At 44.1% G+C, this 22,721-nt stretch overlaps 1 protein-coding gene and 1 long non-coding RNA gene across 2 annotated transcripts in view; both read left to right on the plus strand.

The window, feature by feature from the left end:
* LOC127667225 (uncharacterized) overlaps nt 1-22,721 on the plus strand; it is a 400,922-nt gene that overhangs the window by 360,073 nt on the left and 18,128 nt on the right. The gene's annotated exons all lie outside the window — the stretch shown is intronic.
* Nucleotides 2,220-22,721, plus strand: part of Ap3s2 (adaptor related protein complex 3 subunit sigma 2) — a 37,111-nt gene continuing 16,609 nt past the window's right edge. The window contains exons 1-4 of the mRNA XM_052160142.1: nt 2,220-2,335; nt 4,759-4,850; nt 5,617-5,728; nt 10,318-10,389. Coding sequence (XP_052016102.1) covers nt 2,267-2,335; nt 4,759-4,850; nt 5,617-5,728; nt 10,318-10,389 — 345 coding nt within the window. The 5' untranslated portion in view covers nt 2,220-2,266. The remainder of the gene's footprint in view (nt 2,336-4,758; nt 4,851-5,616; nt 5,729-10,317; nt 10,390-22,721) is intronic.

A 22,721-nucleotide genomic window follows, 5' to 3' on the forward strand; every position in this document is an offset into this window, starting at 1 on the left:
AAATTCTTAAATAGACTTTTATTTGCCTTTTCTTCTGTTTAAAGTGAAATTAAATGTTTTTCATTTCCTGCTTCTACTTCTTGAAAAAAAAGGTTTTTTTGTTTGTTTTTTGTTTAGATTTATTAGTGTGTGTGTGTGTGTGTGTGTGTAAGTCAGAGGACAATTAAATTTGTTCTCTGATTGTGTGGGTTCTGGGAATCCAGATCAGGTCATTAGGATTAGCAGCAGGCGTCTTTACCTGCTGAGACATCTCATTAGCCCCTGCATCCATGTCTTTTGTTACTCCCTGGATGACTAAAGGATGACTTTCAACTTCTGCCTCACCTCCCGCCTCTGTCTCCCGAGTATTACAGGCATGTGCTGTCACACCAGCTAGAGTGCTGGAGACAGAACCCGGTAGTGCTTTTGTGTAAGTGCTCTATCACCTGTGCTGCATCCTGAGCTTTATCATTATCATACACTTTTATTGTTATTAATGTTGTGTGTGAATGGGGGGCGGGGCTGGAGAGATGGCTCAGCGGTTAAGAGCATTGACTGCTTTTCCAGAGGTCCTGAGTTCAAATCCCAGCAACCACATGGTGGCTCACAACCATCTGTAATGAGATCTGATGCCCTCTTCTGGGGTGTCTTAAGACAGTGTGTACTTAGGTACAACAATAAATAAATCTTTTTTTTCCTTTTTAAATGTTGTGTGCACACATGAGTGCACACATGCTGCCGCAATTAGAGACAAGTTTTGGAAGCTGGTTCTCTCCTTCCTTGGGTTCTGGGCATCAAACTCAGTTTGTCAGGCTTAAAGGGCAAGTGAGTTTTCATGGAGTCATCTCTGAGGTCCTTATTCTGTTTTCTCCTTACCCCTTTAATCCACTGTGGCCCTAACTTATGTGAAAGAACTAAGCTGCTTTTCCCTCAGAGTGCTAATCAGTTATCTCAACAGCATTTGTTGAATTCTTTCCTACAGCCAAACTATGATGCACCCCACATCGCATATTAAAATTATTTCATGCCAAGAACTGGGAAAGGCTACTTCTCTTCCAAACGACTAGAGTTGCTCCTAGCATTCACTTCAGCTGCCTGTAAGCTCCAGCTCTGAGGTGGCCTCTTCTGGTCTCTGAGGGCACCTGAGACCCTATGCTTGTACCAACATGCAGACATATACACCATAACTAAAGTAAATCTTTTAAATTGTTTACCACAGATTATTGTGTTATGGTTCAGTAATATGTCTCCTTTTAGGATGATTTGGGGCTTGTGAGATGAAGGCACTGTCAAGCCCGATGACTTACATTAGATCTCTGGGACTTACATGGCTGGAGAGAACTGACTCCCAAAGTTGTCCTCTGATTTCCACACATGCACCATTACAAGTGTATGGTTCCTCTCCAATAAACATTTAAATATAACTTTAAAACATACTTTAAATTATCCTGCTTGGTTTGATTGGTGGGCAAAACTGGTTCCTTCTTGATGCTCTGTTTTAGAATTGTCTTTGATATTTCTGCCCAACATCTGAATCATTTTGTCACACTTCAATGCAATAGTCATTTGAATTTTTATTTACTAAAATCTCAGAGATGTATGTGGTGATGCAGGCTTTTAATCCGCTGGGATTAGAGGAGGCAGAGGCAGGTGAATCTCCGAGTTCAAAGCCAGCCAGGGTGACACAGTGAGACTCTGTTAAAAAGAAAGTTAATATGTAAACAAACAAACGAATACATGAATAAATAAATAAATAAATAAATAAATAAATAAATAAATAAATGAGAAAAGGTGTTACCAGTTTGAGACCAACCAATCCTTTTAAATGGGATTGGATGAGAGATCCTGTGTGATGTCAACCTTCACCATGTAAAGGAGAGAATGACCATTTGCACTGGCAGACTTTTGCCTAATTCACTGCAACATAAAAGCCTAGCTTTTGCTGGTCCAAGGTTAGAAGAAGCCACCCAAGCACCCCCTGGTCCCTGAAACTGGCGCGGCTGCTGGCAGGAATTGCCAGTCTCGATTCTTGTTGCCCAAGATAAGAATAAGGGGCTCAGTCCCAGCCAGACTTGGACTAGTTAGCAGGCTGGCCAATGTGACCACGCTTCCAGGCTTCTCAAGGGTGCTAGAGCCGACGGACCCTTTGGTGCTCGGACCCAGAGGCACCGAGAGCAAGTTTCCTGGAGCAGCTTTCAGCAGGACACCAACCGGAAGTGTCCTTGTCGTGCCGGAAGAAGGTGCGTTCTTGGAGCAGCTGGTGCTGAGAGAAGCGGGACCGGCAAAGATGATTCAGGCGATTCTGGTTTTCAACAACCATGGGAAACCGCGGCTGGTCCGCTTCTACCAGCGTTTTGTGAGTGCGGCCCGACCAGTCACGTCCCTGCGGAGTTCCCGAGCCACCCCCTCCCCACGCCCTGCAGGAGCGCTCAGCAGCACCTCGGGCTCTGGCACCGTGCATGACAAGACCCACCCCCCTGCTCCTCCCTCATCCTTCCTGGATCTCGGCTTTTCTGTGCTTTGTGACACTTTCCCTTGGGTCTTAGGGCCAGACGCAGTACACAGTGCCTCGTTGAGATCTTGGATGGCAGGAGCCTCTGTCTTTAGTTTTTTTGTTTTTGTTTTTGATGAGTGTAGTTTTGTGATGATCCGGTCATTGGGTTCTTTTAGGTTTATATTTTCTCAAGGGCATGGAGAGAAGTTCTTTCCTGGAATCACTTGCTTCAGCATTGGCTGGGACTTAATCAGGATTAGGCTGCTTTTTATCCTGTGAGGTTGCAGAAAGTCTTTAAAAATTGGGGGGAGGGAATGAAATATTACAAGATATACAAGATATGCCAGTTGTAGTGGTACACACCTCAAAGCTCAGAACTCGGGAGATAGAGGTTAGAGGATCAGGACTTTAACGTTATCCTCAGATACACAGCTAGTTCAAAGCCAGCTTGAGCTACACCACAACGTATCTCAAGAAATCAAATAAATAAATGCCATCATGGGATGCCTCAGCAATGTTCATGCAAATTTGAATTTTCCAGAAACATTTCCTTTGGGGAAACGCAAATGTCATTATTTGCCTCCTGTACCCCAACATCTGAGAGACTGGTTAAGCTTGAGAGGGAATGGAATTAGAAAACGTTCAGGCTTCAGCTCCACCTTTCCTACAGATTAAGAAATGTCTCTGGGCCTTTTATTCCTTTTTCATCATAAATGAAAAAATATTTCCTTTTTTTGGTTTATTTTTTTATTTTTTATTTTTTTGTTTTTTTCAAGACAGGGTTTCTCTGTGTAGCCCTGGCTGTCCTGGAACTCACTCTGTTGACCAGGATGGCTTCGAACTCAGAAATCTGCCTGCCTCTGCCTCCCAAGTGCTGGGGTTAAAGGCCTACACCACCACCACCCGGCTAAATATTTGCTTTTTTAAAATAGGATTTTCCAATTACGTTTTTAAAAAGAGCACTTAATATAACTTCAATTTGTTTGCACATTTGCTTTTCCTATTTTTCTGAGCTTTATTGAGCTGTGAATCACTATACAGATTTTTAATGTATCAGTTTGGTGGCATCTATGACAATTTGAGAACATTTTATCTATATTAAAGAAACTTACTGTTAACAATCAACTACCCTGCCCCTAAGCAAGCAAAAATGAAACCCAACCAACCAACCACCAAAAGAGATCCTACCACAGCCTCCCATATCCTGGAATTACAGGCATGCAACATTGTGCTCTGGTGGGCATCCGTACTTCCTAGTAATTGTTCTAAACATTCATATGTTGAGTTTTCGTATGGACATTTCTTTTTCTTTCTCCTGACTTTTTATGCAGTAGAATCATTAGGCCACATAATAACTAAGTGGTAAACATTTTAGGAAACTGGCAAAGTATTTCCCCCCTGAGTTGTTGTATTGTATATTGCTATCAACAATGTATCAGTATTCCAATTTCTTTATGTCCCCTGAACTAGGAAGCAATTCAGAGCATCCCTCATTCTAGGCAGTCCTCTGCCACTGAGCTATACAGTCCTAGCCATGTTGTCTTTAACTGAAGGTATTTTAGTGGATGAAAATACATCTCCTTTTTTAAATGGTTTCGATGTCTGTTGCCACAGTGACTAAGGATGCTGAGCACCTGCCTTGTGCTTATTGGCCATTTGTGTATCTTTGAAGATCATAGAGCTGTAAGATAGAAAGGCATGTGACTAAAATACCTAGGTAAATAAGTCCACATTAATCACTGTAGTCTTGAAAACAAGGCTTCCCATAGTCACTCTCTGCCGTCTGTGTGCTTACGCATGAGCTTTTCCAGTTGTGCCCCACGTGGAATCCTTTCCTTCCTTTAGTGATCGATTGTGCTTTGGTATGAGAGTGTCGAATCCCCTGGAACTGGAATTACAGGCAGTTGTGAGCCTCCATGTGGGCGCTTGGAATTGAACCTGGGTCCTCTGAGAGAGCAGCCAGTGCTCTTCATTGCGGATCTCTCTGGCCCAGAATGCCTTCTTTGTTTTTGTTTTTTTTTGTTTTGTTTTTTTTTTTTTTTGGATTTGGTTTTTTCGTGACAGGATTTCTCTGTATAGCCCTGGCTGTCCTGGAACTCACTCTGTAGACCAGGCTGGCCTCGAACTCAGAAATTCGCCTGCCTCTGTCTCTCAGAGTGCTGGGATTACAGGCGTGCGCCACTGCCGCCCGGCTCAGAACGCCTTCTTTATATATCTGTTCTTACTGATTGGTGCACATTTCCCTCACCTGCCCCCTGACTCTTCTTTTTGTTGTTGTTCCACAGCCAGAAGAAATCCAACAGCAGATTGTTCGAGAGACTTTCCATCTGGTCCTCAAGCGAGATGACAACATCTGTAACTTCTTAGAAGGTGGAAGGTAAACCATCGGCTTCAGGTGGCTGTCTCCCTACTCCCCCAGCTCCACTGTGGGTGGCCTTCCCCGCTGTCATTTTTTCTAGTACACACAGGGGTCACTGGCTATCTGGTGCAGCATAACCTATTCGTTTGTTTGGTGGGGATTGCGGGGGTGGGGGTCGGACACAACTAGGTTTCTCTCTATAGCCCAGGCTGGCCCTGAACTCCGAAGTCTGCTTGCTTCCTAGTGCTAGTATTGAAGGTGTGCACCACTGGCCAGACCCACTGACCTGTTCTTAGCACAAGCTGCTTGGGAGACCCCGGAATCTCTGGGAGACGCTTACACTGAGCTTCAGCTATCATTGAGTTCTTTTTCTTTCTCTTTATATAATTTATTTATTTTTATTTTATGTGCATTGGTGTTTTGCCTGCTTGTATGTCTATGTGAGGGTGTCAGATCCTCTGGAATTGGAGTTACAGACAGTTGTGAGCTGCCATGTGGGTTCTGGGAATTGAACCTGAATCCTCTGGAAGAGCAGCCAGTGCTCTTTCCCACCATGCCATCTCTGCAGTCCCTGGTCATCACTCATGTATGGTCACTGGCAGGATAGGCAAGGAACAGGTAAAGATGGAGTCAAGGGGCCTCACGTTCCCTTCCCACACTCAGCTGCCATTCATGTGGGAACGCCCACGCTTCTTCCTTAGCCCATCCCCGTTCTTTGGTGCAGGGTTTCGTTGATACGTTTACTTTAGATTTGGCTTCTCAAGTGCTACTGCCTCTTCCACAGCTTAATTGGCGGCTCTGACTACAAACTCATTTACCGGCACTATGCGACCCTCTACTTTGTGTTCTGTGTGGACTCGTCAGAGAGTGAGCTGGGCATCTTGGACCTCATCCAGGTACGTGTCGTCACAGAGTAACGGCAGCACCTTTCTGAGTGTGCCTGGGGGCAGTGTGTGTGTGTGTGTTTGTGTGTGTGTTCAGTAATCATCCTCTGGGTCCTTCCTTCAGTTTCATTGACATCAGTAAGAGTTACCAGGGGCTGGAGAGAGGGCTCAGCGGTCTAGAGCACTGGCTGCTCTTCCAGAGAATCTGAGTTCAATTCGCAGTAACCACATGGTGGCTCACAACCATCTGTAGGCCTTTTCTGGCCTGAAGGCATGCATGCAGGCATAATGTTTTAGTAATAATAATAAGGATGATAATGATGATGATGATGATGATGATGGTGATGATGATAATAATAATGTTTCAATAATAATAACAACAACAACAATAATAAATCTTTGAAAAAAATCTTAAAACAACAACAATAATAATAATTATTATAAACCTTTGAAAAATTTTCTTAAAAAAAAAAACAGTTTCCAAATGTCCAGCAGGTGGTGCTGTGGGGAAGGGCATGAGCTACCTTCCAGGGCTTAGCTGTTGAACAGTGGTTTCTACCCAAGTCCTCACACTGCCCTTGGTTATGAATGTTTGAATTTTCTTTCAGCTCTGAAACCAAATTACATTTAAGTATTTATATTTCCTGTGTGCAACACATACGCAAGATACTGTGCAGGCCAGTGGTTAACACTCTTAACACTCGTGTCTTCCTCAATTCCTCAGCCTTATGATTGAGATAAGTGTCGTTCCCTGGGCCTGGGGTCACTGGTGCTGCTGAGGCAGACTTGCTGGCAGACCCCGGCACCATGCAGTCTGGCCTTCCCCAGAGCCAGGCTTGGCCGCTGGGGCTTTTTGTGTGGGTTCTGGGAGATGAAGCTCACGGCCTTCTGTTCATACAGACTGAACCGTCTCCCTCCTAAGTAGTCATACGTTTTAGTTTTACTTGCAGTGGTGGCCTAAAGCCAGGGCCCAGAGCACCCTTACTGCCTCCTTCCCTAGTTTTCATAATCAGTTTCAGGAGCCGGGGCCTCTTGAGGAGTCTAAAGGTGCAAAACAGATGGAAGATGACAGGTGAGCAAGTGGTGGCTCAGTCCCAGGTCAGGAGGCCAAGGCAGGGGCAGCCTGGGCGCCTTTTGTGAGCTCTTGATCTTGAAGATGAAAGAGTTTTTAAACGGACTAAGAACAGAACTGCATGGGACAAGTCTGCTGTAATTTGAAAGAAGAGACAACAGGACTGACATGCTGGAAATCTCAGGAGCTACCAGATGGGGAAATGGAGAAGATATCAGAAAATCAAGCACCAGCCCTTCTGATAGAAGGGGTGAACATCTGGAGACCCCACCTCAAACAAGATAGTGAGGACCAACACCTGAGGTTACCCTCTGACCTCTATGTCAAAGTCATGCTTTTTGAGTTTGAGGTCAAGAAAGCATTGAGCTTCCTGTTTCTACAAAACAGCTAGAAATTTCATAGTTAAAGAAAGTATTAGATGGTGACCAAGGATGGTATTTGAAAATTCACCTATTATGGATTACCTGATATTGAGTCCGATAAAATTACAGAATTGGACCAGCTGTGGTAGTGCATGCCTGTAATCCCAGCGCCCTGGGAAGCAGAGGGGGGAGGGACATTGCCAGGCTTAGGCCCACCTGGTCTACATAGTGAGTTCTGGCCAGCCAGTAGACCAGTGTGGGTCCACGAGACCACAGTAACAACAAGAAACAAATGTTGCAAAACCCAGAAAGTAATATTTGGAATAAATGCAGCTTTGCCTTGTTGGGAGGTCAGGCAGGGACAACAGCAGCCTCAAAGATGGACTCAATGGATTAGATTCGGAAGCAGGTGCAGTTCCTTCAGGGAGCCTTCAAGAGCCCTGGGAAGGGAAACTCGGGGACAGTAAAGTACTGAGTGTGGTGTGTGAGAGCACAGTACAGGCCAGTAAGTGAGGAAAGCTAACAGCTCAGTCTCACCAACTGAAATACTGCATTTATTTTTAAAATAATTTCATTATAAATGTCTATATTTAATCACAGTGTGAATGCTGTAGTGTAGGTTTAGAAGTCTGTCTTATTAGGATCTCTATGGCTGTGATAAAACACCATGACCAAAAAAAGCTTGTGGGGGGGAAGGGTTTATTCCAAGTTACAGTTCTATCTCACAGTCCGTTACTGAGAGAAGTCGGTATGGAAACTAAAGCTGGGCAGAAGCTTGGAGGCTGACACAGAGGCTGTGGAGAACTGCCTTGCTCTCTATGACTTGCTTCTTTATGTCCTTCAAGATCACAAGCCCAGGAGTGGTACCGCCCACAGTGAGGGAGGTGGGCCTTCCTACATAATCATCAGTCAAGAAAATGCCCAACAGGCTTGCCCACAGGCCAGTGTGGTGACTCGTTAGTGTCAAGAGGACATAAAACTAGCCAGCACAAGGTCAGACATGCCTTGTTGGAGTCAGTTCTCTCTACTGTGTGATCTGGAGAGGAAGCTCGCTTTGTCAGGCTTTACTCCAGCCATCTTGCTGGCCCTGTGCTTTTGTTCTGCACTATTATAGTATTTGAATTCCCGAGGCTTTATGACAAATTCCCATACATAGTAAGAAAAACCAGTCCTTGTTATCGCCATTTTCCCAGAGTGTTCTTTAATATTTTCCAGAAAAAAATGATTTGGCATATATAAGTGAAGAAATTTCCAATTTAGCAAAATTTCCCAGTATTAATGGACTTGAATTGTCAGGTCATAAGAATTTACCATGAAGCAGTATTGGTGGTTGAAAACTATCTCATATTTGGTTGCTATTCTGTTTGTTTTTGTTTCTTTAAGACAGGTTTTTTTTTTTTTTTTTTTTTTTTTTTTTCTGTATAGCCCTGGCTGTCTTAGAACTTGTGTTGTAGATCAGGCTGGCCTCAAACTTACAGATCAGCCTGACTGTGCCTCCCAAGTGCTAAGATTCAAGATATGTGCCACCACCACCCAACTTTAACTGCTATTCTTAAACAAAACAAAACAACAACAAAAAAACTGTATTACTTGAAAATACAAAGAGTTATAAATAGTGCCACTATGAAATGTCTGTGTTTTTGGTATTACATCTGCATGTCTTTCTGCAAGGTATACACGTGAGGAGGACAGTTGCTAGGTCCTAGGGTATTAATACTTAATGGCCAGCCATTTTCCAGTGTTTGGTTTCCAATAGAAACCATGCACAGGTTATTAGTCCCAGGTCAGGATGTCAGACACTTTTTCCCATTGCATCTTGATGTCAAGTTGAGCACTGGATGGAATAACAGTTTGCTAACTAACGAAGGCCAGAAATTGGTGCCAGGATGTGGGGTATTGCTGTGGCAGGCCCAGCCCCGTGCTTTTGGAAGACTGTGGTGGCGTGTGAGATTTGAGCTGGAAAAGCCATCGAGTGCTCAGAGCTCAGGCTTGTTCTGTGGGAGCTTGGAAGATAAGAATGTTGAGAGGCCTAGTTGTGAAATTTCAGAGGAAGGAAAGACTGTTAGGGCCATTTATATGCTATTTTGAATTAAGTATAGGTTTCTGGTCAGCTGGGGATGAAGAATCAGCCATTATTAACAAGAAACTAGCACCACTGAAGTGGAACCTTTGCTTTGCTAGGACAAATGACGGTAGTCAGCTGGAGCTAAAACATTAGCAATAGTTAAGAAGAGACAAGTGTCACTGAGGTGAAATCTTTAGAGACATGTTTCTTCAGGGTTAGCATACAGAAACCGTGATCCAAGGAGGGCTGAGACAGTCTCAGGAGCCTTGGTAATGAATAAGAGTCATCTAGGTTAAGGTACTGGCTCTGAAGGTGTGAAGGAGTTATGGAGACCATCTGAGGCTTGGCACTACGACAGGAGAGAAGAGACCATTGGTGAGGGTGTAGTCGAAGTCCCAGAACTGAAGGAGTCATGGAGAGAAGCTAAGGCTTGGCACCATGTGGGGTTACAGTTACTGAAGAGAACCCACGAGAAGTTATTGGTGAAGGTATACCCACTTGCAAAGCCTCTAGCATTTTTGAAATGCCAGCACCATGTGATGGCCACCAAAGAACAGCAACAGCTGTGGAGGGGAGCTAGCTTGAGCCTAGGAGACAAGCTGTGTGTGCTGCTGACGGCAGAGCTGGAGACGTGGCTCAGGCCCGTTGGAGCCCAGAGAATCGTGGGCGAGTTCCAGACATCAGACACTAAACTTGTACACTCTCGAATTTTGGTTTTGCTTTAGTCTGATTGTGACTGTGCCCTGGCACTTCCTTTTTGAAATAAGAAGAATGTAACTTATTTTTTTATTTTACAGGAGCCCAGTTAAGAGACTGGCATTTTAGAGAGGCTTTGGTTATTTTAGAGAAACTTTGAAGAAAACTGAATGTTTTAAAGAGACTGAACTTTTAAAGCGTTTGAGTTTTTAAGACTGTAGAACTTTCAAAAGTTAAAGTGTTGGATAAATGGCTCAGACAGAGGGAGCCTCAGCTATCAGATGCCCATCAGATCAGCCTCCGCGTCGGAGGGCTGGGTGTGCCAGGCTTGCTCCTTTACACCCATATGCGGAATCTGTGCACCAGTGACTGATGGTCTTCTTATCTCTTTCTTCTAATTCTTTAGGTTTTTGTGGAGACTCTGGATAAGTGTTTTGAAAATGTCTGTGAGTTGGACTTGATCTTCCATATGGATAAGGTATGTCCTCTCCCCGAGCAGGGCTCCTGGAACTGCGAGTTAGAACTTCTCCAGCACCATCCCGTCCTTTCACTTGCTCTTTTCTTCCGACCTAGTTCTAGAGTCTGTTTTAATTAATTAGTCAATTAATTTTGCAGTACTGGGGTTTGAGTCCAGGGCCTCCCGCATGCTAACTGGCTACTCTACCATTGATCCACACATAAAGTCTGAACCTGTTTTATTTAGTGAGTTTGATAACTCTGAGAGGCCGGTGAGATAGCTCAGGGGTAAGGGTAGCTGCTTGCCAAGCTTGATGGCCTGAGTTGGAGCTGAAGAATCCACATGGTAAAAGGAGAAAATCGACTACTGCAGATTGTCCTCTCATCTCCACACGTGCTCCGTGGTGGCGTGTGTGCGCCCCACCCCAGAAAAAAACAGACAGGTTAAACAAGCATGTTTTTATCCATCTACTTCTTTGTTTGTTGGTTGATTTTGTTGTTTGTTTTTGTTTTTGTTTGCTTTCGAGACAGGGTTTCTCTATGTACCCTTGGAACGCACTCTGCAAACTCAGAGAACCACCTGCCTTTGCTTGGATTAAAGTTGTTTACCACCACATCTGGCTTTTAATAGACATGTTTTTAAAAAGTTAGATATTAAAAAATTTTGAGTTTTTTTTAAATGTAATGTTTCTGGTTTTTTGTTGTTGGTTTTTCTTTTTTTTCTTTTTCTTTTTCTTTTTCTTTCTTTCTTTCTTTTTTTTTTTGAGACAGGGTTTTTCTGTGTAGCTCTGGCTGTCCTGGAACTCACTCTGTAGACCAGGCTGGCCTCGAACTCAGAAATCCGCCTGCCTCTGCCTCCCAGAATGCTGGGATTACAGGCGTGTGCCACCACTGCCTGACCTTTTCTTTTTTTTTTTTAAGATCTATTTATTTTGTGTATATGAGGTCTCTCTCTTCATGTACACCAGAAGAGGTCATCAGATCCTAATACAGATATCTGGTTGTGAGCCACCATGTAGTTGCTGGGAATTGAACTCAGGACTTCTGGAAGAACAGTCAGTGTTCTTAACTGCTGAGCCATCTCGCCAGCCTGTGTATGGGTGTTTTGTCTGCATGTGTGTTTTTGCAACAAGTATGTACCTGATATCCTCAGAGACAAGAATTCACTGGATCCTCTGGGACTAGAGTTACAGAGATTGTAAGCTACTGTGTGGGTGCTGGAAGTTAAACACAGATTCTTTAAAAGAGTAGCTAGTACTCTTAACTGCTGAGCCATCTCTCCAGCACTGGTGTACTTTGTTTTTTGTTGTTGTTTTTTGTGCTAAAATCTATTAGTTGTTTTAGCACACAGCGATTATCTCTGGGCCTGTTCTTCCTAGTCGCTGGTTCTTTCCCAGGCAGACTTCTTAGTATATGGCAGTTATGACATAAAATAAGTGGCTATATCTCTAACCTTGAAATGTTAGGTATGGATTGAATTTCCTAAACCTAGGCTGCTAACAGTGAGGCTTTGGAATGATGTGAACTCAGGAGCTTGGGCATAATAAAGTTTGTATCTTAGGGGACCATAGGGCTTGGTGCATCTTGCAGATGGGCATGGTGGTACATGCCTTTAATCCCAGGATTTGAGAAGCAGAGGCAGGGATTTCCACGAGTTTGAGGCCAGCCAGGTATACAGAGTTTAGTTTCAGGACACCCAGGGCAGTTACATGAAAAAATCCTGTCTCAAAAAAAAAAAAAAAAAAAGAGTGAGTGCATGCTACTTTTATAGAAGATCCAGGCTTGGTTCCCAGTACCTATATGGTAGCTCATAACCAGTTGTCTTTAACTCCAAGTAGGAGAGCTGATGTCCTTTCCTGGCCTCTGCAGATACCAGGCAAGTATGTAGTATACAGACAGACAGACAAAAAAACCTCATGCACATAAAATAAAAATAAATCTTAAAAAACAAAATAAAATCTGTATTTCTGCTGAGGAGCAATATAGTGACTAATACTGTAACACCATTCAAGATCAGATGCAAGATGCTCTCAGGAGGGCTGGCAAGACGGCTCAGTGGTTAGGAGCACTGGCTGCTCTTCCAGAGGTCCTGAGTTCAATTCCCAGCAACCACATGGAGGCTCACAACCCTCTATAGGGGATATATATGCAGCAGAGCACTCAAACATAAAATAAATAAAAAAAATGCTCTCAGGAAAGCACACTCAGAATTGAAATGGACCCAAGTAATGTTCTCAGTTTTGTTTTGTTAACATAACTATGATGAGGCCTGAGTCTTCTTGTGCCAATTTAAACAGGAGACAACCCACAGGGGATAGGCACGTTATTTTGTCCAGCTGGCACATGTGATCCTCAGTGCTATTCTCTGGTAAATCAGCCAGTTACCTTCCAGTGACCCATGGCTTTTGGAAGGGGCTGTGTGCTTGTTGTTTTCAATATTCATTCATTTATTATTTAATTTATGCATATGGGTATTTTGCCTGTATGTTTGTTTGTAAGCTATGTGTGTGTAGTGCCCATAGAGGTCAGAAAGGGGTTTGGGATCTCTTGGAACTGGAGTTACAGGATGGTTGTAGTCCAGCATGTGGGCTCTGGGAATCAAGCCTGGATCCTGAGAAGGGCAGCCAGTGCTCTTAACTACTGAGCTATCTCTTCAGCACCCAAACTGCCCATTGTTGTGGCATGATTTTTATTAGTTTATTATGACAGCAAGAGTTTTTGCACTCATTGTTGCTAGCATTACCATGCTAAGCTGGTTTTGGCTGTTTTCTATTGGCTTGTCTTCTCTTTCTTCTCTGTTTGTACCAGGGTTTAAACAGAATTGCATGAGAGGCAAGAGGTAGACACAATTAAGCAGTCCTAGTCAAGGTCTGGCCTGGTTGCTCTTGTCCCTGTTATGGTTCTGTGGTCCAAAGAAGTACTAAATACTTTAGAGGAGCCATCTGGTTCCTATGAGATGGCCCCAAGATGCGTTCTCATTTGGATGTCAGGCAGGAGTGCTGTTTTCCTTGGTCTGTCTCTGACTGTCACAGCCTGGTGCAGGAGATCGGGAAACCTATTTCTTCCTTTCAGAGGACTTGAGACTGACAATGTCACAAGGCTCAGGACTCAGTGGTACTTTTGTGGTGTCAGCCTCCCCTGTCACCTTTAAAGATCTTTAAACTTGAGACATCTTTGCATGCACCAGTGGTTATTGTTCACCAGTTTTGTTGTTAAGGATTTTGCTGTCTTGTGATTTATACCAAGGAGAATACTTCCCCTACATACTATCTGGGGAGACATTGAAAATATGAAATTGAGTTGTCTTTATAAGCCTAACTATTGTTACTTTAAAAGGGATGGGGTTTTGTCCCAGCATATATGTAGAAGTCAGAGGATAAAATTAATGGAAAACAGTCAGTTTCTCTTTACTATAGGGGCCTTGGTCATTAGGCTTGGCAGCAAGTGCCTCTACCTACTGAGTTATCTTGACACCTCGCTCATTTTTTTTAAATTGTAAAAAGCTAGGTTCTATTGGGGTTACTATGTGATAGACAGAGTGGGTTCCTTGGCAGGTGCTAGCTGTTTGTTTGCGAATACGGGCATGGCATTTCAATGTCTCAGCAGAGATGGAAAGATTGGTCTTTCTGGAGAAAGGAATTTCTTAATGGACAGAAAAGAAGGCACAGCTCTCTCATCCTTTGTGGTCCCTGTTGTATTAGGGGCAGTCTGCTGAAGAGACCATTCTCACTTCTCTCACAGTGAGCTCTCTTTTTAAAAATGATTGATTTCTTTTTATTTTATGTGCCTTGGTGGTTTGCCTGCCTATATGTTTATGTGAGGGTGTCAGATTCACTGGAGCTGGACTTACAGACAGTTGTGAGCTGACATGTGGGTACTGGGAGTTGAACCTGTGTTCTCTGGAAAAGCAGCCGGTTCCCCTAACCTCTGAGCCTCCTCTCTAGCCTAAGAGCTCTCTTTCCATCAGGAGCTCGTAAGCACGGCAGTGTCAGTGTTGAGCAACCCAGAGAAGGCACTAGGCAGCAGTCTGTCTGAGTGCTGGATGGTCAGACTTTCTCTGTGAAGACTGCTGGCTTAGGGCTTGATCCCTTGGAAATTTGGGATGGAGTGCCTAGAAGAGCCAGTTGGCTTGTGAAAGGTAGAGCCTGGGAAGGCGGGGTCTCTGCTTCAAGCTGCTTCATGCCAGCAGTGTAGACTGTGCTTCTAAGGCAGCTTTCCGAATCACAGTGTGCTGTTCATGTCTCACTGTCTTTGTTTGGTTGTAAGAATTTTCTGTTTTTCTGTAAGTAGCACCAGTGTGCCTGGCTCTACACACAAGATCACCCCCACTCCTCCCGCCCTTTCAACTCTACTCTTTTCTCTCTTTAGACAACAAATAGGCAAACCCAAGCCATATACTTAAAATCCATAAAAACACAAAGTCAAAAATCATAACATAAAAACAAAAAACACAAAAAACCACGGCAGGGCAGTGGTGGTGCACAGGCCTTTAATCCCAGCACTTGGGAAGCAGAGGCAGGTGGATTTCTGAGTTCAAGGCCAGCCTGGTGTATAGAGTGAGTTCCAGGATAGCCAGGACTACACAGAGAAACCCTGTCTTGAAAAACAACAACAACAACAAAAGCAAAAGACAAAAAAAGTTCCAAAAATACCATTGAGTTTATTTTCTGTTGGCCATCTCCTCCTGGGTCTGAGACCTGCCCTTAAGTATGGTTTGCATAAATTAAAAAAAAAAAAAAAACAAGATTTTTAACTTGAATTGCATCAAGTTCATTACATATTCGAAGGTAATTTAAATTTTTATAATATAACATAACTACACTACATCCATAGTGTATCTTCACAAAGTATCCAAGACAGGCTGTCCTAGAGCTTCCTATATAGCCTGTTATGTAAATGGCTTTAAATCCATAGTAATCCTCCTGCTTCAGCCTTGAAAGTCTCTTTAGATCTGTCATTTAGCATTTATGGTTTTTTCTATAGAGGTTTTACATTTTGTTAAATTTTTATCTTAGATATCTACTTTTATATATATAGTATTTGGAATATTTATTTTAAATGTATGTTTGCTATCAAAAATTCACTTTATTTTTATATGTTTACACTAAGACCAGTAGTTATATTAAACTCTTAGGAATTCTTTTATATGTAGATATTTTGTTAATTTCTTTCCAGTGTTTTTACTTTTTATGTTTTTTCTACCCGCAGTCTGTTGCCTAGTGTCGTGCAGCTAGAAATGGGGTCAGTGGCGTCAGGTCTGGGCTGCTGGTTTCCAGAGCACCTCAGGCTGTGGCTGTGGGTCCTTTGTAAACATGCTTTATCAGGTGAAGGTTTCTTCCTTGCTCTTCCTAATGGCTAGGGGTTTATGGTCATGAAAGGATGTCAGGATTTGTCAGAAGCCCTTCCTCTGTCTCCTGGGTGCCTTTTTGCTTCATCTTTCTAATGCCATTTTAAACATCTGTGAGGATGTCTGCTCAGCCTGTAATGTGATTCCAGCTCTGTTTTATTGGGCACGGCTTTTAGAAGGAAGTAAGTGGTCATAAAATCACCGCCCTTTCTAGGCTGTCTTATCTTCCTGTCAGTCCCATAAAGCATCTTGCTGCAGCAGCAGAGTTCTGTTACTGTTCATACAGCTGTTTATTTTTAGCTGTGGGTTGGCACTGGGAAATGACTGCTCATATCTACTTGTTGTTGAAATCGATGGTAGAAGGAGTCAGAATCCTGTCTTAGTCACCCTTAGACTGCCTTACCGTGTTTCCCAGCGAGTGACTTCACTTTCCTTGAACGTCAGGCTGGCCGTTTGCCCCCTCACAAAGCATTTGTCATCTCAGGTGTGTCTTGGTAGTCAGCTATTTTGTTTAACTTATGTAAACAAAAGACCTATCTGAAAACTGCAAGCTTATCACTGAATTCCATGCTTTTTAACGGAAGAATCTTCCCCTAGCGGCTCGCAGCTCCGAGGTAGACTTCATCTGCTGGTCCTGGCCGCTGCTCTGCTCATCGGGCCTTAGAGCAGCAGGCCTGCTAGACCACATTTGACTTAATTTCTAATACTTGCAAAAATTTTCCAATCTTGGTGTTTCTTTTGCTTACTTTGAGCAAAGGTCTCATGTAGCCTAGGCTAGCCTTGAGCTTACTATGTAGCGGAGGCTAAACTGACAGGTCCTCTTCCCTCCCCACTCCAAGTGTTATACTTATAGGCACATGCCATCACACCCTTCTTTAATCTTGAGGTTTCCTTTCCAGACTTCTAAACTGTTTTTGTCAAATCTCCTTGAACTGGTGTTACAGACAGTTGTTAGCTGCCACGTGGGTGCTGGAAATTGAACCTGGGTCCTCTAGAAGAGCAGCTAGTGCTCTTAGCTGCTAAGCCATCTCACCAGCTCTGACCATCACCTTTTTAAATATCTCTGTAGTACCTAGTGCTGTGATCTTCCTAGTGGGACAGCTCTCATCTTCTGTTGTTACCTCAGAATCTTCCCAAGTTCTCGATTGTTCTCTCCCCTTTCTGATAGATTCGGCTATATCTTGTCCTTATTTTATATACTTAAACTACCATCCTCTTCCTCTTCCTCTTCCTCCTTCTCCCTTTCCTCCTTCTCCTGTTCCTTTTCTGCCTTCTGTTTTGGAATCAGGGTGTCACTATATAGCCTTGGCTGGCCTGGAACAGCCAAGTGCTACCACTCTGGGAAACTACCAATCTTGAAGGAAATTCTCAAATTGATCTAGTTTTGATGTCCTGTTTGTGACATGATTCATGTAGTGAAACTGGTCTCAAATTTCCTATGTAACTGAATAGGGTCCAGCTCTGAGAGGTAGCTATTTACTCTCTAGACACATCTGGAACAAACCTTTGCAGAGGCTCCCAGCAGTCCCTAAACACAGCTCAGCATCCTAAGTATTGGCATTGTGGTAACTGAGTTTCCTTTGTCAAAGCTGAGTGGATGGCTGAGCGCAGCATCTGTATCCTCTCAACAGCAAATAGGGTATTGGACTCCAGCGGGTCTTCCAGATTGTTACCGGACTCAATCACAATTCACTGGCTTTATCAAGGGGCTAGAGCATCGGTTCTCAGCCACCCTAATGCTGCAACCCTTTAATACAGTTCCTCATGTTGTAGTGACCCCTAATATTTTTGTTGCAACTTCATAACTGTGACCCTGTGAAAGGGTTGTTTGACCCCAACAGGATGGTGACCCACAGGTTGAGGACCACAGGGTGAGATGGCTGCTTTAGTCTTCGATGGGCTCTCACTAGGGTTGGCCCATGTGCTGCTGGGTGGGGCTGAGCACAGGAAAGCTGCCAAGTCGATAGCTGAAAATGCTGAGTGTTTGCAGTTGACCTTCTCAAGTATAAGGTGACAGGCTCATAAACAGTGATATTGGGTCCTGTTTGTCACATGGCCCTTCCGAGAACAGATCAGCAACTGCAGGGCTTGACAGCACCTTTTACAAAGTCTTAGTGGCATCTCTGAAGCAGGTACCCTGCCTTGCTTGCTTGGTCTCTAGAAACAGAAGAATGAGGAATACCTGTCTTTGTGTGAATGTACTGAAGACGAGGTATTAGATAGACTGTTTGGGCTTAAGTTCTCGCAGTAGGAGCTAGCTGGCACATTTGACTGTCTCTGGCCATCTTTTCTCTTCTGGATGTGCCCAAGAGTGGGAAGCCGGTCCAATCTGGTGACTTGTTGCGCCCCTAGCCCTTGTGTTGAGAGTAGGAGCTTTGCTTAAATAATGAGTGCGTGCATGCAGGATGTAGTTATGTAGGCCAGGGCTACGGATCAGTCAAACAGCAGTTTGATTGTGCAAGCATGCCTTCTGTCCATCTTTGTCTCCATTTCTCAGTGTTGGCTTCTCTGCTTTAGAGAAGTGTCTCATTCCCTCAGAACAGTGGACAGATTTGTGAAAAGGATCTTTTAGCTTCTGTAGAAAGTCCGTAGAGTATATTTAAAAAGAAGAAGTAGGGATGAGGGTGGGGAGCCATGATCTCTCCAAACTACACCTGATGTCTATCCTCACAGTGTAGGTTTCTCTTTCAGTAAACATTTCACTCCTGAGAGCCCAGTCTCATTGGCTGCCAGCTGTTGAAATCACACACAACCTCTTTGGTTTATTTGGTTATTTCTTATTAGAAGTTAACCCTCTACACAGAACAGCAACATTTGACCTTTTAGAGCAATACATTTGGAATCTAACCTTTTCAAGAAAATTCAGTGTTTATAAGATGTGTGAAGGGAGCCAAGCGTTGTGACACCCTGAAACCCCAGCACTTGGGTAGCTAAGACAGGAGCTCATCATGAGTTCAAAGCCAGCCTGACCTATAAAGATGTCAGCCCTTTCCTAAAAACAAACTATAACCAAGAGCAAAGTTAATTGCCAGTGCTGTCCCTTACATAAGTCGCAGATGAAATAAACCATACATTACGGGCATAGTGGTGGTTGCTGATCTGTTGTGCCCTTAAAGTCTAGAATGGAGGTGCCTTTCTGTGTTATAACAGAGGCTAAACACCTACGAAACAAGCAGGACTTCTTTCCCCTCCCCCTCCCTTCCTCCCCTTTCTTTCTCTTCTCTCTCTCTCTCTCTCTTCCTCCCTCTCCCCTCTCCCTTCTTTCCTTCTTCCCCCTCCCCCTCCTCCTCTTCTTCTTCCTCTCCCTCCCCCCCTCCCCTTATTTATTTGTGACAGAACTTCTCTGTATGGCCCTGGCCATCCAAGAACTTATCCTTCAGACCAGGATGACTTCAAACTCACATATTGGCCTGCCTCTGCTTCCCAGGTGCTGGGATTAAAGCCATGCACCACCACCGCCCGGCTAAGCAGGACTTTTCTTAGCTAAGAACACTTTGTTACACTAGCTGTTCATGTGAATCCTCAGAGGCTTGGTAATCATCATCCCTAAAAATCTCCATAGCTTATAATAGGTTTAGTTTATTTCTCAAGAATTGTGTGGTCACTGTGGCATCGTTACTGTACACTGTTGTCATTTGGAGGTCGTGGCTGTTGGAAGTCCAACTGAGTGCTTGTGTGTTGGCTCTTCCTACCACTAGTCATTTCACTGGTCAACATAATATTACATGCCATGTTCAAGCGACTAGGCAAACACAGTCCTCCCTCGTACCAGAAGGGAGAAGAGCCTGCATTTATAAATACAGCAGTGACTATTAATGAGTTAGTTTGTTTGTTTTAAAACAAGGTCTCATCTGTCCCAGGCTGGCCTCTAGCTCTTCATGTGGGCTGGGATGACTGTGAACTCCAGGTCCTCCTGCTTCTCTGTACTCATGAGTGTTAGGATTGCAGGTGTGTGCCATCGTGCCCAGCAGGCTACCACTGGCTTCTCATTTGTTCCTTTAGGGGTAAAGCTTATATTTAGTTCATTAACACTTTATAGTGCATATTACAAAACTAGAGAAAAAATTATTTTTGAGACAGGGTTTCTCTGTATAGCTCTGACTGTCCTGGAACTTGCTCTGTAGACCAGGCTGGCCTCAAACTCACAGAGATCCACCTGCCTCTGCCTTTCAAGTTCTGGGATTAATGGTGTGTACCACCATTGTTCACCTGAGAAATGTTTTTGTAAGAAGAAAATATAGCTAACGCTTAGGAAGAGGTATCTCCTACAATATCTTTCCTGAAGTGCTGAGAGTATATTTGAGATCTATATCTTATGTGCTTCCAACCTGAATTTAAATTAAAATTCAAGAACAGAGTCTGAGAAGAGGTACCTCCTGCTGTAGGAGGGCTTTGTGCAAATGACTTGTATTTCTGGTACTTCTGACCTTGGGGAAGTCCTGATGCTTCTGTGGGGTTTTGTTTTTCACTGTTTGTTGTTTGTTTGTTTGTTGTTTTTGTCTTTTTTCTTCTGATTATCAGACAAAAAGTGTTTATTAAGTATTTACAAGAACTATATTGCTAAATATAGTTTCAACTAAAGACAAATTTGTCTTTTACACTAATTCTCTGCCTCCAAGAAGCCTGTAGCCCAGCAGACAGGATGGGTTACCCAAAGCCACTGTTTGGTCTTGGAATAGTCCCTCCTTGGAAAGTACTAGAAACTACATGTGGCCCTGAGCTGGCTTGGTGCTGTTGATTTGGGAGCCTCCACTGTGCACGGCTTTTGTAACTAAGCACCACTTTGATCAAACTGGATTTCACCCAGCCAGAAGGCATGCACGTGCTTCGTGTAGAGTAATGCAGTACCTAGTTGTAAGGCTTAGTTAGCAATATTTATCAGAAGCAGAGAAAAGAATGAGACTTTGAGGATGTGCCTGTTTCGGAGGCTAGACTCTGAGCTGTTGGTGGGCAGAATAGATGACAGATGACCTACAGCATGGCAGGCACCTGCTGCTGCCTGAGTGGAGTGGCTTTGATGCTGCCCCTGCATTGGGAGTGGCTTGTCCTGAGTCACGAGGCTGGTGAGAAACTCCCCACAGTGTGAGGTGGAAGATCAGCATCAGTGAGAACAGTGAGGCTGTGTGAGCTCCCAGCGGAGAACTCATGAGAGAGGAGGGTCGGGGAAGGGAATCGGTGTGGGCAGAGCCCGGTGCCAGGAGTTATGCTATGGACTTTTTTCATCGTTATCTTTTGTAAGTGTGGTGATGTCTTCCAGTAACAGATCATAAAGCTGGGCTCAGATTAAAAGTACCTGGAATTTAAACCCAAGTCCTTTCTACACAGAATTGGAGAACTTTAAAGTATGATTATTATATTGAAAACTGTGTATTTCTCTCAGTTTTTTTTTCAAAACTAGAAAGCAAAAGAGTACAAACAAGCTGATAGTGGTGGTGCCTTCCCTTGATTCCAGTATTCAAGAGACGGACAGGAGGATTGCAAGTTGAGACCAACGTAGGCTACACAAAGGCTCTGATGGCACTGGGGAGATCATACACATTGGGAAGGGGTGGGCAGGAGATGGGGTACTTGCATAAACTCCAGCTGAACCAGGTATAGATCTGTAGACATTTGAGACTGAATGTGTTAAACGCTGGTCTTGGTATCCTTGACCAACTGCTGTTGCTGTCAGTGGTGCCCTGGGCCACTGTCCAAAGGCCCTCTGGTGGGCCTGGAGGCAGGAGTACTGGGTAGGAGAGTAGGGAAGCTGGATAGGATGCAGGGTGTGGGCAGGGCTGGTTGGAGGATTTGGAGTGGTGGACGGGTGACAGTGTGAAACCTTGTCCAATCACCTTAAGGCATTCTTTGTTCTTAGCTTCCATAACATACTGACCTGGAGGTTTTTCCCATTCTGGCCATTTTCTTTAGCCTCTGGGCTTTTTGCCTCTCTTGCTGTAACTTGTTTCTGAGATTAGGTCTATACATAGGCTACTCAAGCTCATTGCACTGCATACGCAGTGTGTCCAAGACAGCCTCAGCTCCGTGCAGCTCCACACTGACCGCTGTGACCCTTCCCAAGCAAGCCAGGCTTCACAACGTCCTGTGGCCCGTGTCCCACTTGCAGACTGAAGCAGGCTACATAGTGTGTCCCCAGCATCCTTGACTGCTTTTGTAGCTGCAGCTGTCACAGGAAGCCTCTGCTTATGGTGTGGTTAGGAGCAGGGACTCAAGCCTGGATGGCTGGACTTGAATCCTAGCTCATAGTCCTTGGCAGTGACCGGGAGACTCACACAGAGAAAGTGCTTAGAGCATAGGAGCTGCTTACTCAGATTGTCTTCCCTACTAAGCATTGTGTAGTATTGTGAAAGTGTGGTCCGACTGTTTTGTTCAAATATTTCCAGTTGATTATGCAATTACTGTGAATTCATTTATCCTCTGTTTTAGGGCTGGAGAAAGCATTGCTGTCCATAATGTAGGGGAAAATAAAATGTGGTTACTAGTGATGACTGTAGAGAGGGCACACTAAAGGACCGCGAGGCTTCGGTGGGCATGGCCTGATGGTTATGTAGGGTAAGAAGGTCTGATAAGACAGCATTGAGCAGAAAGAAGAGAAGAGAGAGATGTGACTCTGGAGCAGAGCATTCCAGGCTCCTGGAGCAGCAGTAAAAAGACCTTGGTGCCTGAAAACAGTTTCATGGCTGGACCACAGTTGGAAGGTAGGAAGGAGTAAGAGACGAGGAGTGGGAGGTGTTGGAAGGGGGTGGGGAGATCACTGCAAGCCACAGTCACAGAAGACACTTGTGCAGAGAGGAGGTACCATGTGCACATAGTGCCTGGTGCGCGTGCATGTCTGTGTATATGTCTATGTGTGTATGTGTGTCTCTGTGTATGTCTCTGTGTGTCAGTGTGTGTGTCTGTGTTTGTGTGTGTATATATGTGTCAGTGTGTGTTTGCGTGTATCTGTGTTTGTGTCTGTATTTGTGTATGTGTATGTCTGTGTTTGTGTCTCTGTGTGTTCCTCTTTCCAT

Source organism: Apodemus sylvaticus, chromosome 1 (assembly GCF_947179515.1).
Source record: "Apodemus sylvaticus chromosome 1, mApoSyl1.1, whole genome shotgun sequence".
NCBI classification, from domain to species: domain Eukaryota; kingdom Metazoa; phylum Chordata; class Mammalia; order Rodentia; family Muridae; genus Apodemus; species Apodemus sylvaticus.